Source organism: Oncorhynchus tshawytscha, linkage group LG14, assembly GCF_018296145.1.
Source record: "Oncorhynchus tshawytscha isolate Ot180627B linkage group LG14, Otsh_v2.0, whole genome shotgun sequence".
Classification (NCBI taxonomy): Eukaryota; Metazoa; Chordata; class Actinopteri; order Salmoniformes; family Salmonidae; genus Oncorhynchus; species Oncorhynchus tshawytscha.
The window spans coordinates 35,262,770-35,281,140 of record NC_056442.1 but is presented as its reverse complement, the minus strand read 5'-3'; the positions used below and the strand labels follow the sequence as shown (position 1 = coordinate 35,281,140).

Genomic DNA, 18,371 nt, shown 5'->3' with positions numbered 1-18,371 from the left:
TGAGTTCCTGTATATTGTTATGATCGCACCACGACTCGTTAATCATAAGGCATACACTCCCGTCCTTTTCTTACCAGAGAGATGTATGTTTCTGTCGGCGCGATGCATGAACAAACCGGGTGGCTGTACCGACTCTGATAACATATCCGGAGTGAGCCATGTTTCCGTGAAACAGAGAATGTTAAATCTCTGATGTCTCTCTGGAAGGCAACCCTTGCTCGAATTTCATCTACCTTGTTGTCAAGAGACTGAACATTGGCAAGTAGTATGCTCGGGAGCGGTGAGTGATGAGCCCGTCTACGGAGCCTGACCAGAAGACTGCTCCGTCCTCCCCTTCTGCGGCGTCATTGTTTTGGGTCGCCTACTGGGATCCGATCCATTGTCCTGGGTGGTGGTTCAAACACAGGGTCTGCTTCGGGAAAGTCATATTCCTGGTCGTAATGTTGGTAAGTTGACGTTGCTCTTATATCCAACAGTTCTTCCAGGCTGTATGTAATAAGATTTAAGTTTTCCTGGGGTAGCAATGTAAGAAATAATACATAAAAAAACAAAATACTGGATAGTTTCCTAAGAACGCAAAGCGAGGCGACTATCTCTATCGGCGCCATTACTTTTTACCATGAAAAGTCTGAAATTATCACAATTGTTACGACGTGTCCTTTTTGGGTGAAGATCAACACCCTGACCTTGACTACCTGGAATTTTGACCTTTGACCCTAGATGTCATTTATTTGACCTCCTCTTTCATATGAGCCCATATGTTTTGTATAGCCCTCTCTCTCTCTCTCCCTCTCCCACCAAAGGTTTATGACGGTCATAAATAGCTAAAACTCTTTACCCCACTCGGCCAAAAAGAAGGCTGAGAATCCTTTTGTTACCACAGAGAAAGACTTTGCAGTACGGTACCGTCAAAAGGTTGAATAATGTAACAGTATTTCTGTATTCCAAGCAGATAGAGTGGTCTGTGGAACAGTCATGTCGAGTATGTTTCATTTGGTGACGTCATGAAGGAAAGGAGACACATTACTGTTTCTTTGTTTGTATACACTTCTCAATTATGGGGTTTGCACCTTTATTTTATTTTACCTTTATTTTACTAGGCAAGTCAGTTAAGAACAAACTCTTATTTTCAATGACGGCCTAGGAACAGTGGGTTAACTGCCTGTTCAGGGGCAGAACAACAGATTTAGTACCTTGTCAGCTTGGGGATTTGAACTTGCAACCTTTCGGTTACTAGTCCAACGCTCTAACCACTAGGCTACCCTGCCTGAATGCTGTATACAATTAATGATTAAGTATAAGACTACTTTTGAAAAGATGAAATGTGATGTTAGCTTTCTAAATGAGAGGATGGCTTTTCATATAAAGTTTTAACAAGTCAGTGACCCCCCCGTGAGCACAGATATTTACACCGGTGTAATGGAACGCCCCCTTTTCTATTAAAAGTATAAAACACACTTCCGACAGACAAAATTTACATTAGACCAAAACATACCAGGTGATGCTGGTGTGTGAAGTGAAGTACAACTCTACAAAAGGACAAGACCAGAGAATGTGGACATCATCAACACTCTGAAATGGTGAAGAAATCTACAAACTAAAGACCAATTATTCAGGCTGCAGCTGTTTAAATACTTTAGTCTGTTAAACGCATCCGATCTAAGAACATTTCCAAATGGTACTCTGACGTATCCATTATAACAACCTACAACCACAAAAAACCTTGGGACTTCTGGGGAACGCAACTAGAGTCTCTCTGATGAACTATTATCCAGCAGACATTCCTGCTCTTGAGCCCCCTTTGCTTTGTCTACCAAGCCGTCATATCGGTTTCGTCAACTAGGGACTTTTCCTTGTGTCATGTTAGTACCCAATGTATAACTAATTGTTGTGTGTTTATGTAATTCTGTGATTGATTAGTTAGTTAGTAAATAAATAATTAAGCCAATTTGTATATCACTGATTCATCATCCATGTTAGGGTTCGTGCAGATCTCCAAGGTTTTGCGACATTCAGGAATGAGACTAATGAGGTAACAATACATTAATAGAAGACGGTAATCAGTAAGATAATAAAATATCTGACAAGTTATATTTGGGAATTTTAAACTCTATAAACAACATTTTCCCGTGGTGCCCGACTTCCTAGCTAATTACTATTCCGTAATTAGTTTAATCACGTAATAATTACACATAGAGAATTGATTTGTTAATATACAGTCTTCACATTTAATGACAGCAAACGCTACGACACAATCAAATCTGAAATTCTGACGTTTCTAAGGAGCTATGGTAACTCTCCAGAACCAAATGTATGCTCACTTAGCTGTTGCTTCTGTTTACACTCAACAATTGAGGCTGGGCAGTAAAAACAATGGTGTTTGCTTGCTTCATTTCATTCCATTCCAACAGGAAGTGAAATGACCAAAACAAAGACGCCAATTCAACTGAGGATGAGTGAGAGAGGCTGAGTGGAATGGGTTCAAAACCCAGGCAGAAACAGATGGAGGGAGAGAGATAGAGGGGTAGAGTGCAGAGTCGATAAGGTGATCTTTGATTTTGCGAGCCCAGAGAGAGAAGAAACTCTCTAATGAAACCAATACAGAACAGAGACATGGGCAGTATCCTTAAAGCCACCCTATCCCAAATAGTACCTAAAGAGGTCTGGTCAAAAGTAGTACAATGTATAGGGAATAGGGCTATTTTCTTCACCATTCCCTCTTGCCCCCTCCATTCTAGCTCTCTATGTGTGATTGTTAGATGAGAGTATCAGTGCCATCAATGTCACCTTGCAGAGCAAGGGGAACAACCACTCCAAGTCTCAGAGCGAATGACGTTTGAAACGCTAGTCAGATTATATGCAACGCAGGACACGCTAGATAAACTAGTAATACCATCAACCATGTGTAGTTAACTAGTGATTATAATTGATTGATTGAACTTACCTTGGCTTACTGCATTCGGGTAACAGGCAGTCAGTCTCCTTGTGGAGTGCAACGAGAGGCAGGTGATTACAACGTTGGATTAGTTAACTGTACGGTTGCAAGATTGGCTCCACCGAGCTGACAAGGTGAAAATCTGTCGTTCTGCCGCTGAACGAGGCAGTTAACCCACCGTTCCTAGGACGTCATTGAAAATAAGAATGTGTTCTTAACTGACTTGCCTAGTTAAATAACGGATAAATAAAGGTGTAAAAAAAAAATAATAATAATAAAAATAATCGTCCAAATCGGTGTCCAAAAATACTGATTCCAGATTGTTATGAAAACTTGAAATCGGCCCTAATTAATCGGCCATTCCGATTAATCAGTCGACCTCTAATCACAACCTAATAACCCCTCAGCCCTCATCACCACCACAACCCAATAACACCTCAACTCTCACATCACCATCACAACCTGATAACCCTCTCATCACCATCACAACCTATTAACCCCTCTCATCACCATCACAACCTATTAACCCCTCTCATCACCATCACAACCTAATAACCCCTCAGCCCTCATCACCATCACAACCCAATAACCCCTCTCATCACCATCACAACCCAATAACACCTCAGCCCCCATCACCATCACAACCCCTCTCACATCACCATCACAACCTGGTAACCCTCTCATCACCATCACAACCTAAAAAACCCTCTCATCACAATCACAGCACAATAACCCCTCGCATCACCATCACAACCCAATAACACCTCAACTCTCACATCACCATCACAACCTAATAATCCCTCTCATCACCATCACCATCATAACCCAATAACCCCTCTCATCACCATCACAACCCAATAACACCTCAGCCCTCATCACCATCACAACCCAATAATCCCTCATCACCATCACAACCCCTCTCACATCACCATCACAACCTAATAACCCCTCTCATCACCATCACAACCTAATAACCCCTCTCATCACCATCACAACCCAATAACACCTCACCCTCTCATCACCACCACAACCCAATAACACCTCACCCTCTCATCACCATCACAACCCAATAACACCTCACCCTCTCATCACCATCACAACCCAATAACACCTCACCCTCTCATCACCACACAACCCAGTAACACCTCACCCTCTCATCACAATCACAACCCAATAACACCTCACCCTCTCATCACCATCACAACCCAATAACACTTCACAGGGATCTGTCCTGGGGCCCACCCCTTGGTGCACTTTTAGGTTTTTGCCTGAGCACTACACAGCTGATTCAAATAATCAAAGCTTGATGATAAGTTTGTTATTTCAATCAGCTGTGTAGTCCTCAGGCAAAAACCTAAAAGTGCACCCAGGGGGGCCTCAGGACCGAGTTTGGGAAACGCTGCTCTAGCAGACTCCAACTTGTGAATGTCCTAAGGTTCATAGTTTAGTTTGACGTCCTCTAGCTGTGAGACAACTGCTGACAATAACGTTGATAGGCAGTATTTGAACATGGTACTCCTATGTTCTATAGTAAGAGCTAGGCCTTCCTGGAAAAATAACACAACAACACAAGTTCCCAGAACAATAACCTTCAAGAAACATACCCATTACCTATTTTTTTTTGTTATTGGATCTCTCATTCACTAATGGTGTCTGATATAGATAGACATTAAAACTGCATGATAAAGCATTCAAGTATTCAGATAGCAAGTAAACTTTCTATATAGCAACACTAGCTATTCTGAGGTTCTCCAGGTTTAAGGTTATCCTTAGCCAGGAACTGATAGACACACCTTATTAGTCTTTTCCAGTAAGGAGTCCACCTGTGGTAAATACTTTATCCAAGCCCTATAGATAGTAGAAAAGTCATGAATAGGCCTATTCTGAGCTTACCTCTCTTAGACGTGGCCTGTCTCACCCGCCAGACTGTCTTGTGGATCTCAAAGTTGTAATTTGAAGGCAAAGCACGGATAGCCTCCTGTAACTCTGGGTCTTGCAGGATTTCATCAGGAATTTGATTGGCCACCCGCCGTGGTCCTCGTACTTTGGGAAGAATCAAATTATTTTACTGTAGGAGATAGTTGACAAACACAGACAAGACAGGAGGCTTCAGATTAAATACGGTGTAGGGGCAGAGTCTCATATGATTATTGGTAATAATTTACATGAAGTTACTCTTCTGAGTTGTTACATATTGTTTTGGTAAGTGCTTTGAAATTCCACAGTCCCTATTCCTGTACAGGCCTAATTATAAAAACCACAACTCCATAAACAATTATAATCCAGTCATAACAAAACGTTAATACAATGCTGTTGTAGTTTATTACAGCATAAATAGGTGCAGCCTACTCCTTAGCAGGGTCCCCCAACTGGTCTCCCATGTTTTCTAATCAGATGACGAAAGTTAGACCCAGGACCTTAAAAATATTTTAAAACATGTTCTATAATTTTCAGATATTTCGTTCTTGTAGATAAGTATCAAGTAAGTTAGCTAGCTAATCACTCTTTCAAACCATTTGAGTCAGTTTTCCTTGTTATTAGCATTAGCTGGTCGCTAGCTTTATCTGCGTCATAATTCTTTATTCATGGTGGCAATTTATTACACTGTTTTTTCAAGCATGTCCCATACACCACGTTCTTGGTTATTTCTCGTGTGATAGCATTTTTATAACGGAGACTCATATTCACCGGTTGGTTTTTTAGCTGGTACGACTTGCGTTTCGACCGTGGGCGCCGCCATATTTCCGGTGCATGTGGGAACCAGAAAGGCAGCAGTAATCTAATGCAGAAGCCATCGTTGCAGGCGGAACAATCGATGTGAGATAATCGAGTCGCTGTCTGTGGATCTGAATTTCTATTGACACGAAATCATAGAAAATGTCGCATTTGTTCAGAATGGAATAGAAAATACATGCTTTTTTATTTCATTGACAGTAAGCTTTATTTTTAGTAACATTATCAAATCAAACTTAGTAGGCCTACTGTTATCTTCTCTTGCCCCATCACAAGTTACAGATGTATGATCTTAATTTGAGCCAGTGTACTGCAGCAGGAAAATAATCTTGCAGCAACAGGAAATGTGAATTATTATGTGGATAATAATTAATGGGCATTTGTGTATGGGTTGATTCATTTGTAGTTCCAGCAAATCGAGACTGAAATTTCAAAGTGGAAATTACAAACTTCAGACGCTCATTTAAAACTAAAACAAAACTAACACAGTCCCTGGTTCAAATCCAGACTGTATCACATCTGGTCGTGATTGGGAGTCCAATAGGGTGGTGCACAATTGGCCCTGCGTTGTCCAGGATTGGCCAGGGTAGGCCGTCATTGTAAATAAGAATTTGTTCTTAACTGACTTGTCTAGTTTAATAGCAACAAAAAGGTGATCAAATTAAGATCCTACATCTGTATGAATAGAGCCCAGTAATTTTCACCTCCTGTCTGTGCCATTGATGTTCAGTGAGAATCTGGCTATAAATGAGACAAGGAAGGGACAGAAATTACTCACAAAATGTCATGCCTACAAGAATTGAGATAGCTAAAGTGAAAATGACTGCCTTATTTAGCAACAACATTTCTGAGGTTCCCTGCTGCTTATTTCTTTCTTACAGTATGTAGAATAGGCCTATAGCAAGCTACCTTTCTTGAAAGAAAATGTTTAAGACGATGGTGTCTGCTATTGAAGTCTTCCATTAATTATGTTGCACAGTTGTAATTGTAAGTAGGGTCACAACCCACTGGGCACAGACGTCAATTCAACGTCGATTCCACCTTGGTTCAACGTAATTTCTTTGAACAATGTTCATTCAACCAGTGTGTGGCCAGTGGAAAGGCTCATGATCATGGAAACAGTGTTATCTTCTATCTGCAACAATTGTTATGAGTTCTCTTACCATTTCAACCGTAATCATTGAGACTAATTGGCTGTGAAAGTTTCTCCTCCTGGGAAAACTACAGTCAAAGTCACACTATGGTACAGGGCACCAGCAGCACAGTAACAGGCCTCCAGCCTCCAAGATCTATCAGCTGGTACCAAAGGATCATTCTAATTGTACAGTGCCTCCGGAAAGTACTCAGACCCCTTGACTTTTTCCACATCTTGTTACGTTACAGCGTTATTGTAAAATGTATCAAATAAAGCGGAAACAGTTTTTTAAAAACATTTTTGCAAATGTATTAAAAATAAAAAACAGAAATACCTTATTTACATAAGCATTCAGACCCATTGCTATGAGACTCGAAATTGAGCTCAGGTACATCCTGTTTCCATTGATCACCCTTGATTGGAGTCCACCTGTGGCAAAATAGATTGATTGGACATGATTTGGAAAGGCACACACCTGTCAAGCAAGAACCAAGCCACGAGGTCAAAGGAATTATCCGTAAGGCTCCGATACAGGATTGCGTCGAGGCACAGATCTGGGAAAGGGTACCAAAAATGTCTGCAGCATTGAAGGTCCCCAAGAACACAGTGGCCATCATTCTTAAATGAAAGAAGTTTGGAACCAACAAGACTATACATAGAGCTGGCCTCCCGGCCAAACTGAGAAATTGGGGGAGAAGAGCCTTGGTCAAGGAGATGACCAAGAACCCGATGGTCACTTTTTGCCAAAAGGCACCTAAAGGACTCTCAGACCATGAGAAACAAGATTCTCTGGTCTGATTAAACCAAGATTGAACATCTTGGCCTGAATGCATCATGTCTGGATGAAGCATCATGTCTGGAGGAAGCTTGGCACCATCCCTACAGTGAAGCATGGTGGTGGCAGTATCATGCTGTGGGGATGTTTTTCAGTGGCAGGGACTAGGAGACTAGTCAGGATCAAGGGAAAGATGAACGGTGCAAAGTACAGACAGATCCTTGATGAAAACCTTGATCTCCATCAATTCATCATGTTTTCAGTAATCACCAATCAGTCCCTATCTGATTTAGGACTAGTGTGCTCTGGCCCAATTGGATGGCAGATAAACAACCATCACCATTAAAGGCTAAGTATTTCTACACTGTGTTTTTACCAAAACATAAAAACATAAGCTACATATTTTTCCCTGAGAGAGAGAGAGAGACAGAGAAAAATGGCCAAGGAATTGGCACACTAGTCCTCAGATCCTCAAAAGGTTCTACAGCTGCACCATCGAGAGCATCCTGACCGTTTGCATCACTGCCTGGTATGGCACCTGTTTGGTCTCCAACCACAAGGCACTACAGAGGGTAGTGTGAACGGCCCAGTACATCACTAGGGCCAAGTTTCCTGCCATCCAGGACCTCTATACAAGTCGGTGTCAGAGGAAGACCCTAAAAATGATCAAAGATTCCAGCCAACCTAGTTATAAACTGTTCTCTCTGCTACTGCACTGCAAGCGGCACAGGAGTGCAGTTCAGTGCAGGGCTCAGTGTGGGCGGTGTCAAATGTTTGACCCCGCCCACTCTTGACCCCACCCATCTTTTTTTTAATCAGGTTTGACAGTCACACACTGAATACAAACACACAAGTTTGTGTAAGGCACACGTTCAATACAAACGTATTTCATTTTTGAAGATTGTAAGAAATATTATATAAAGTGGTACCAGCACATGTGTTGTAACACTTTTTACTTCATGCTATATTTGAGACAAGCTACTGATATTGTTGCAGTGAACAACAGACTTGTTATGTATGTCATGTACTGTTCAAATTGTGTTGATAAATGTTATAACTTTGTAATTACATTATTTCATTGAGCATACACAGTTACTACCCATCCTGATTTATAATGTTATTTACTTTCCTCATGAGAATGGAGACAGACTATACCATGTAGACATACTGACAAGCTGAATGTGCTTTGTACATTAAGTTATACCAGCTCCAGTGAAGAGATCAGAGACTCGGGTGACTTCTACGTCATCTTTACTAAACATAACACAATTAACCATTGAAACAATTAACACAGCAGACAAAATAAGATTTGACCACTTCACTCCTGCTCCTCTAAAGAGGCAAAGACTGCCTCCACATAGAACATCTCATAATCTCTCTGTAACATGAATGGTTCCTTGAGGATAACATTTGTCTCTTCATCCAGGCCATCATACAACTGTAGTTCTTTAAGGGTTGTATTGTGGTCTTCCCCGCCCATCCCAATTACTCTAAGGAGGGGAACAGTGCCTTTAAATGTTTGGAGTTCACATCACCTTGCTGCCTCTAGGGTGTCGCTTAGAATTAAATCTGATTCCTTGAAGAAAAAGGAAGCATAAATATTAAGAGTAGTGCCTCATTGGGTGATCAAGACGAATTACACTCCACTTTCACAATACCACCATGCAAACAAAAGCCCCTATTACTAAAGGGGTTTTCAGTGATATCTAAAATAACTAAACAAGTCATCACAGCTATTATATCTTGCCATGCATCAAGTCTTCAGCATTACACACAGTAGACTACATACCCAGTTCACAGCTCCCAGTTCGCCATGTATTTTGTTTTCAGTATCAGAGCAATGTTTGTGTGAACACAGTGTATGTGAAAGTAAAGAACAAGTACAATCCAACAGTTTTTTATACTCCAGCATGCATAACAGTTTTGAACACAGTTGGAACCGGATTTTTGCGGGGGGGTCATAATGGGTTCAAAGAGAACTGCCCATAATGTTATCTATGGTTCTGTTTCCATCTGTTTAATGCACCGAATGGGAAATTATGTATCATAAATGTATGTACAGTGCCTTGCGAAAGTATTCGGCCCCCTTGAACTTTGCGACCTTTTGCCACATTTCAGGCTTCAAACATAAAGATATAAAACTGTATTTTTTTGTGAAGAATCAACAACAAGTGGGACACAATCATGAAGTGGAACGACATTTATTGGATATTTCAAACTTTTTTAACAAATCAAAAACTGAAAAATTGGGCATGCAAAATTATTCAGCCCCTTTACTTTCAGTGCAGCAAACTCTCTCCAGAAGTTCAGTGAGGATCTCTGAATGATCCAATGTTGACCTAAATGACTAATGATGATAAATACAATCCACCTGTGTGTAATCAAGTCTCCGTATAAATGCACCTGCACTGTGATTGTCTCAGAGGTCCGTTAAAAGCGCAGAGAGCATCATGAAGAACAAGGAGCACACCAGGCAGGTCCGAGATACTGTTGTGAAGAAGTTTAAAGCCGGATTTGGATACAAAAAGATTTCCCAAGCTTTAAACATCCCAAGGAGCACTGTGCAAGCGATAATATTGAAATGGAAGGAATATCAGACCACTGCAAATCTACCAAGACCTGGCCGTCCCTCTAAACTTTCAGCTCATACAAGGAGAAGACTGATCAGAGATGCAGCCAAGAGGCCCATGATCACTCTAGATGAACTGCAGAGATCTACAGCTGAGGTGGGAGACTCTGTCCATAGGACAACAATCAGTCGTATATTGCACAAATCTGGCCTTTATGGAAGAGTGGCAAGAAGAAAGCCATTTCTTAAAGATATCCATAAAAAGTGTTGTTTAAAGTTTGCCACAAGCCACCTGGGAGACACACCAAACATGTGGAAGAAGGTGCTCTGGTCAGATGAAACCAAAATTGATCTTTTTGGCAACAATGCAAAACGTTATGTTTGGCGTAAAAGCAACACAGCTCATCACCCTGAACACATCATCCCCACTGTCAAACATGGTGGTGGCAGCATCATGGTTTGGGCCTGCTTTTCTTCAGCAGGGACAGGGAAGATGGTTAAAATTGAGGGGAAGATGGATGGAGCCAAATACAGGACCATTCTGGAAGAAAACCTGATGGAGTCTGCAAAAGACCTGAGACTGGGACGGAGATTTGTCTTCCAACAAGACAATGATCCAAAACATAAAGCAAAATCTACAATGGAATGGTTCAAAAATAAACATATCCAGGTGTTAGAATGGCCAAGTCAAAGTCCAGACCTGAATCCAATCGAGAATCTGTGGAAAGAACTGAAAACTGCTGTTCACAAATGCTCTCCATCCAACCTCACTGAGCTCGAGCTGTTTTGCAAGGAGGAATGGGAAAAAATGTCAGTCTCTCGATGTGCAAAACTTATAGAGACATACCCCAAGCGACTTACAGCTGTAATCGCAGCAGAAGGTGGCGCTACAAAGTATTAACTTAAGGGGGCTGAATAATTTTGCATGCCCAATTTTTCAGTTTTTGATTTGTTTTAAAAGTTTGAAATATCCAATAAATGTCGTTCCACTTCATGATTGTGTCCCACTTGTTGTTGATTCTTCACAAAAAAATACAGTTTTATATCTTTATGTTTGAAGCCTGAAATGTGGCAAAAGGTCGCAAAGTTCAAGGGGGCCGAATACTTTCGCAAGGCACTGTAAGTACATACATATTTTACATAGTACATAGTACTTTAAATAAAACAGAGCCACAGATCAAAATAAAATAAAATGGACAAGTGGTCTAAAACTGAACTACCACTATCCAGATGGGATGAAACCGGGTGCGACTTTCATCTCTCCAGCCAGTGCCATGGCAGGATCTAGAAAGAATATCTCACGACCTTGTGGCCTCAGTATCTGTTAAATGTATTCAAATACAAACAGACACATTTTGACATACAACTTTCAAACCTATAAAATTAAAGTTGTAGGGTGTGTACTGAAAAAGCATTGTAATTCTAGCAAAGAATAAGATCGGGAAACGAGCAACGTCATTTTACAGTAAACAATCAATAACAAAGGAAAAACTCCATTTACTTACACATATTGTCCAATATTTTTTTATCCATGTAGGTTAGGTTCGTTTAAGATTCGCTTTCGTTGACGTTGCTACCTTCGACGTGAACCTCAACTTGGGTGACCTTGAAGGAGAAGGGAAGGGTTAAACGCGTTTGACTCCGCCCACATTGATCCCGGCCCCTAACTGGGGCTTCTCGACTATTTGCATTATCCCCCCCTCTTTTACACCGCTGCTACTATCTGTTTTTATCATGTATTTTTCGTCACTTTAATAACTCTACCTACATGTACATATTACCTCAACTAACCGGTGGACCCGCACATTGACTCTGTACCGGTACCCCCCTGTATATAGTCTCGCTATTGTTATTTTACTGCTACTCTTTAATTACTTGTTACTTTTATTTCTTAGTCTTATCCGTATTTTTTTTTAAACTGCGTTGTTATTTAGGGGCTCGTAAGTAAGCATTTCACTGTAAGGTCTACACTTGTTGTATGTGTGTGACTAATACAATTTGATTTGATTTGACTAGTGATCATTGTCATGTGTCAATCATGCATGTAACGGTACCAACCACATTTCTAAACCAAATTCCAGCATCTCCCAGAGCCTGAAAAAAATAAAGATCTTGATGATAAGGCTAACATGCGAAGAAAACAATATATTACATTGAGTTACATAAGTTGTCTTTTATTTGGCACTTTTAATTTGTGTGAATAATACTGCCCTCTATACACGGAATTGGAATGTAGGTGATAATAAGATAATTGTACAATTTTCCTTCAAGTGGAGGGCTGAACATTCAGACTTTGCCAGCAAACACCGGAGAAAACGGAGCAAGCCTACTCAGAGACGGACGGAGAGGGTGCAATGATGAGACAGAGCGGACCCACTGCGCTACTTTCATCAATCTACCTTAAGGGCAGGATGGCGAAAGTCTACATTCGCTGAGGAAGTGGCGTAAATTGAAAGGTCTTCACAGATAAGACCGGAGAAAGGCAGGAATTTTACTGCAGCTCCCAAACACTACGGGAAAGCGCGGGAATATATTATTGGATTATTTATACGGATCGAAACGCATCAAAATCCACGTTTTTAATGAAGATTTGAGGACCCAGCGCCTTATCCGACTTCAGAGACGAAATTTGAATCTAAATAACTTATTGTGATAAGGAAAGAGTTGAACGAATATGATATGATCCATCCGACTTCGTTCGAGAAGGAATTTAGATTGCACTTTAAAAATGATTAACTCTCTATTTGGAGATAGGCTGTGAGCACAGTCGTTTTGCCCCAAAAATTGTAATAGCTGTTTTGCATTCATTTGAAGTGAGTGTAAAAATGATGGTTATCAACGATTGAAACGAGCTCTACGGTACGTCTCACAAGCCGAACAGTAGGGTGTTTTGCTTTTGAAATGATATTTTCAATGTATTTGTTCGCAATGCGTAACGTTACTCTTGCGTGTTTTCCAAATCCTGCTTGAAAAGGTCTGTCCCATAGACTAGCCTACTCAACGGGATGAGAGGAGACTAACGTTCGTTGACTATTTTATACATCACAACTGAATGTGTTGGCTGAACGGCAACCGCGACAAGAGGACCTACATTAGACGCATCATAAAACAAAGGAACATTTAAAACTTTTATTTTGATAACTTCGAAAATAGAGAGCGCACGTTTAGTCTGGAATACAAGAATAGATGATTCTCAAAAGACAGAGGACGACATAAATCTTCCACCATGTTCAAAGGTGGTAAGTGTACTTTAACTTTTTATCATCGTCAGTCCGACTGAGTTATTATTATGCCAAAAACACCCTGTAGTTGTTCAGTATTTTCCTTCAATGAATAGTGCGCAAATGCTTAGTTGACTACAAGGTGTTATGTTATCATGTCTGCTGCTATGGGTGATGAAAAATATGTTATGATGATACAGTACACCAGCACGATAGGCTAATGATTCTTGCAGGTAATGGGCGAGAACGTGGCAGATTGCGACGATTGCGACGATGAAATGGTTTCCAGATTTGCACAACATTAAACCCTGTTTGCGCGAGCCTGGCGGAATGAAATATTCAGACATAGGCCTACCACGAATACTATATTTGATATTAACGGATGATGCCGCAGTGCAGATTATGAGTTGTGTCCAGTCTCTGTCTCTCGGATAAGCATTATGTGCGTTGTGATTATAGCATTCTTGGGCATTGATCTAGGGCTGGCTAGGTGATATGGACAAGACAGGCGCGGCATAATGCTTTATGAAGGATATATTTGGGTGGTCAGTAACCAGAATAAAATATTTTCCTTTTAAATTGACAGTTGCTCCTGACTTTATATAGAATTCAAACAAACATTGATTTATGCTGACAATGTCACGACCTGAACCACTCCTGACCACACATGAACATACATTAACCCCGTCTATCCCCATGTCATTCCACACGCACACGCACACACGATTTCCATGTTCTCATTGAATTTGTTGCGGAAGAGAACAGTCATATTATTTAACCCTGAGTAGAAATGGTCAAAGAATTCTTAATGCCTTAGTAATACCATTGTAATTGGTCTGCTGGTTTTGATGCGATCTTTCTGATATTTTGCTCCCTTGATTATTTGACTCCTTTGATTGTTTCAATATGAAGATTATATCATTGAAGACAAACAATTTCTAAAATCTTTCATCATTTTACTTCTGACAAAATGGTTCCCCTCATTTCGCCCAGCATCAATAGAAGGCCACTGTTTGGCTTTCAACTATGTGTCACTGCCTGCTGTCAACTCCTTTAATGCATGCAGCACTAGTGTAGCTCTCCCTGACAGTCATCATCAGATTGATTATTGATCCAGGGTTGAAGATGTGACGTCTCTATGATGAACTCACATAGCCCGTAACTAACTGTCTGTGCTTCAAGGACCCTGATCATTATGTCAACTGAACAGACTAACTTAGAATCAAGTTAGCTAGGAACTCACTGTTGAGTCTGGAGATGGAGTACCCCATCCACTTAAAACAGGAGGTTACAGATGTAGGATCTTAATTTGAGCCAGATTTCTACATGAAAATAATCATGCAGCAAAGAAAATGTTAATTATTATGTGCATTATAATTAATTTCATTTTTGTCGGGGTTGATACATTTTTTGTAAGGGAAAATCAAGTCTGGAAAACAAACTTCAGAAGCCTTTTTAAACCTCAAATACACTACATGTTTTACATTTCCTGCATTGCAGGAAAGTTCTCCTGCAACAGGGTGATCAAATTAAGATCCTACATATGTTGTTTGAGTGAGTTAGAAGTTAGAGTGTTTTAGTGCATAATGTATGACTGAATTCCAGGCCACTCTGCATACTGTCTGTCAGCTGCTGTTTTCATGGTCATGTAAATTTAATTCATTTTACCTCTATTTAACTATGCAAGTCAGTTAAGAACAAATTATTTTTTTCAATGACAGTCTAGGAACAGTGGGTTAACTGCCTTGCTCAGGGGCAGAATTACATATTTTTACCTTGTCAGCTTGGGGATTTGATCTTGCAACCTTTCAGTTATAAGTTCAACTCTCTAATCACTAGGCTACCCAGTGCCGCTAAATGCTGCTCATGGTCATGGTCATTGTATGGCTATTATGGTGGTACACTTTACAGTTGTATTTGCTGTGCAGGATACTAACCCACAATGAGAACACTTCAAATCACATGCATGGCGTGACCAAGATAGTCAGGATGGATATAAAAAAAGTGTTTGTTTGGCCAAGAAATATACAATTATTTTATTGCAAATGTACTAACATATTTGCAATAAAATGTCATGACAATTCAAATGATTAATTTGAAAGTTGTGTTGGTACTCTTGAATGTGCTTTCTTGCTTTTGAAGTCAGCCGGCCGTGACCGCGCACAATTGACCCAGCGTCATACAGGTTCGGGGAGGGTTTGGCCGGCCGCAATGTCGTTGTCCCGTAGCAACTCCTTGTGGAGGGTCCGGCGCCTGACTTCGGTTGCCAACTGGACGGTGTTTCCTTCCGAGACATTGGTGCGGTTGGTTTCCGGGTTAAGCGAGCAGTGTGTCAAGAAGCAGTGCGGCTTGGCAGGGTCGTGTTTCGGAGGACGCATGGCTCTCGACCTTCACCTCTCCCGAGTCCGTACGGAAATTGCAGCGATGGGACAAGACTGTAACTATCAATTAGATACCACAAAATTGGGGAGAAAAAGACATTAAACAAGACATTAATTAAAAAGAAACTCAGTATGCCAAAAATCCCTCCAATCAGAATAGACTGTTGATAAGGCATCAGCCAGTTTTAGCAGGAACAAGTCAGAAGATGTTTGGTGAGTTAGACGTACAGTATACGCCCTGAACAACATGTTGTGGGGAGTCTGGCTGATGCATCCGGCCTGACATTTGGTGAGTGACACATTTCCCTTTCAAATTGAGTTACTGAGAGTGTGGCATGACAGCAGAAGCACTACTCAGGTTGACAAGAGAAGTCATGACTAGCTGTGTAATCATTACCATGTGATTAGTCTCGGAAACCCTGTCTTCTCACGTTCTGTTCCAATAGTTGAGTCAACAAGACGAGATTTGATAGGATGACGCCGTGAGAATACCAAGTAATGGACTGGAGCTGAACATGGCATCATGGGTATTGGCATTACACATGTTTTGTCACCCAATGGATGATTTGTATGTAGCTGTACCAGAGTAGTAAGCCTACCAACCTGATCTGAGTTTTGTTGATGTTGAATGGAATCCAAAGTAAGTCTGGTCAATAAGCCGACATGATGTGGAAATGTTCTCTGTCTAGGCGTGCAGTACATTGTCTATGTATGCAAAGTGATGCAGGTGTGCCATGCCCGTCCTATCTGTGTGTGAACAGCATGTGTGTCTGAGTCTGCTGTCCCTGTTTTTGGTTTCTGTCCCTATCACTAATCCCTGTGTGTGTGGCCCTCTTGCTCAGTGCTAGTGGTCTGTTACCCTCCCTGCTTCCCTGGGTTGCAGTGTCACAGCTGATGGGATCTGATTACTATGCAGGTTATAAAAGTAAATATATATAAACTCCCAGTAATTTATTGGTTAAACCGTCAACGTTTTGGCATCACTGTGCCTTCTTCAGGGTGACCCTGTGATCAGTCGAAACGATGGTGTTTTACCCAATAAATTACTGGGAGTTTATGTATGTAGAGCGACTCTTTATTTATTTGTATAGCTTACAGTTTATTCGTCCTTAGTCAGCACCTCTACACTAAATAATTTTATCTGGGTATGTGCCAACTCAAGGTTTTATTATACTATGCAGGTTATACCATCTCTCTCTCTCCCTCTCTCCCTCTCTCTCTCTCACACTCTCTCTCTCTTTCTTTCTTTCTTTCTCTCTCTCTCTTTCTGTCGGTCTGTCTCTCTCTGTCTCTCTCTCGCTCTCCATACCCAGTCATCCATGGAACAGACACTGGAGAGATGTGTCAGAGTAGTGCTGCGATAGATAGAGGGAGGTGTGATGTTCACTGTATATACCCCGCTGTGATGTGCTATAATTGCTGGTGCATGTCACTCAAGTTTATAGGGGGGCTGGATACAGGCTTTCCTTGGCCATTTTGAGACTTTCCTGTCTCTACACATTCACGATCTTACCCACTCACCTGCACACACACACACACACACACACACACACACACACACACACACACACACACACACACACACACACACACACACACACACACTTGTCCATTGACATTCTGTAAGCACTATACCCACAGTGTTAGTTTGTGCTTTTCGTTTGTGTTCATCCTCTGCATAAAGCAGACATTCAGATTGACAACATAAAGCACTGCTCAGACTCCTATAATCTAATGAATGTACTTTGAGAGAACAAAACATTGCAAATCTAGCAAGATGTCAGCTTGTGCAGCCTAACTGTACTCTGATGTTGAATGAATGCTAATTATTTGAAAATTATGATAGTTCTCCCTCTCTAATACAGCATCCAAGACGAACAAAAGCCCAACGCTTCCTTCATCATTCAGCTCCATCGCCACAGAATATACAGAGATAATTGTTTGAGCAATCAAATTTAGTAGCATAGAGTAATCACGCTCTGTAAATCATCTCTAATTACGTGCCAGAGTAGTAGCACATTGCCTATTGAGTTGGCCCTGTTGTTTTCCATTACAGGCAGTACATGGTGGTGGGGACAACAGAGAGGATTTACCAATAATGAGCCCAGTAGAACACAATGTAAAGGACTAAGGAAAACACCTGTGGCCCCAGTCAGTCAGCTCTCAGTCTCCTGCCCTGCCTACTCCCAGGGTTCACTGAGTGGGTCCTAGGGAACTCAGCTCAGCCTCACAGCTCCCACTCAGTCAGCTCTCAGTCAGTCAGCTCTCAGCAGCACCAGGGAGACAAGCTGATCAAATAACCAACTATCAACCTCTCAGGCATCAAGAGGCCCTCCATGACTATCTGTCTGTCAGAGATGGTTTTTCACCCAGAGATGTGTCCCTGTCTAGAGAGATAATATCATCTCCTAGATGTCACCAGTCACCATTCTAGATACCTTCAGCAGAGGTCTAGACTCACAGTCAGGGGGAATTTACATCTATCTTTGTCACTGAAGGACAAACAACAGTCTGGCCAGAGCTGAAATCACATAGACAGTACCCTGAGGCAAAGCCTCCTCAGAACAATGATTTGATATCACCATGGATTTACACAGCACAGTATCTGACTCTAAATACCCA

At 41.2% G+C, this 18,371-nt stretch overlaps 2 protein-coding genes across 9 annotated transcripts in view; one reads left to right on the top strand and one right to left on the bottom strand.

Moving 5' to 3' along the window:
* Window positions 1–5,735, bottom strand: part of LOC112267114 (2-(3-amino-3-carboxypropyl)histidine synthase subunit 1) — a 100,792-nt gene extending 95,057 nt beyond the window's left edge. For 5 of the 8 annotated variants that reach the window (XM_024445195.2, XM_024445196.2, XM_042297420.1 and 2 more), the window contains exons 1-2: window positions 5,624–5,690; window positions 4,829–4,978 (exon numbers count right to left, since the gene is read on the bottom strand). In XM_024445195.2, the coding sequence (XP_024300963.1) occupies window positions 4,829–4,978; window positions 5,624–5,675 (202 nt within the window). In that variant the 5' untranslated portion in view covers window positions 5,676–5,690. Of the gene's footprint in view, window positions 1–2,944; window positions 2,983–4,828; window positions 5,004–5,623 lie in introns of all 8 variants that reach the window. The other 3 variants (XM_042297423.1, XM_042297418.1, XM_042297422.1) reach the window with 3 other exon arrangements.
* A 6,661-nt stretch (window positions 5,736–12,396) lies between these two features.
* LOC112267113 (reticulon-4 receptor-like 1) overlaps window positions 12,397–18,371 on the top strand; it is a 215,772-nt gene continuing 209,797 nt past the window's right edge. The window contains exon 1 of the mRNA XM_024445194.2: window positions 12,397–13,386. Coding sequence (XP_024300962.2) covers window positions 13,374–13,386 — 13 coding nt within the window. The 5' untranslated portion in view covers window positions 12,397–13,373. The remainder of the gene's footprint in view (window positions 13,387–18,371) is intronic.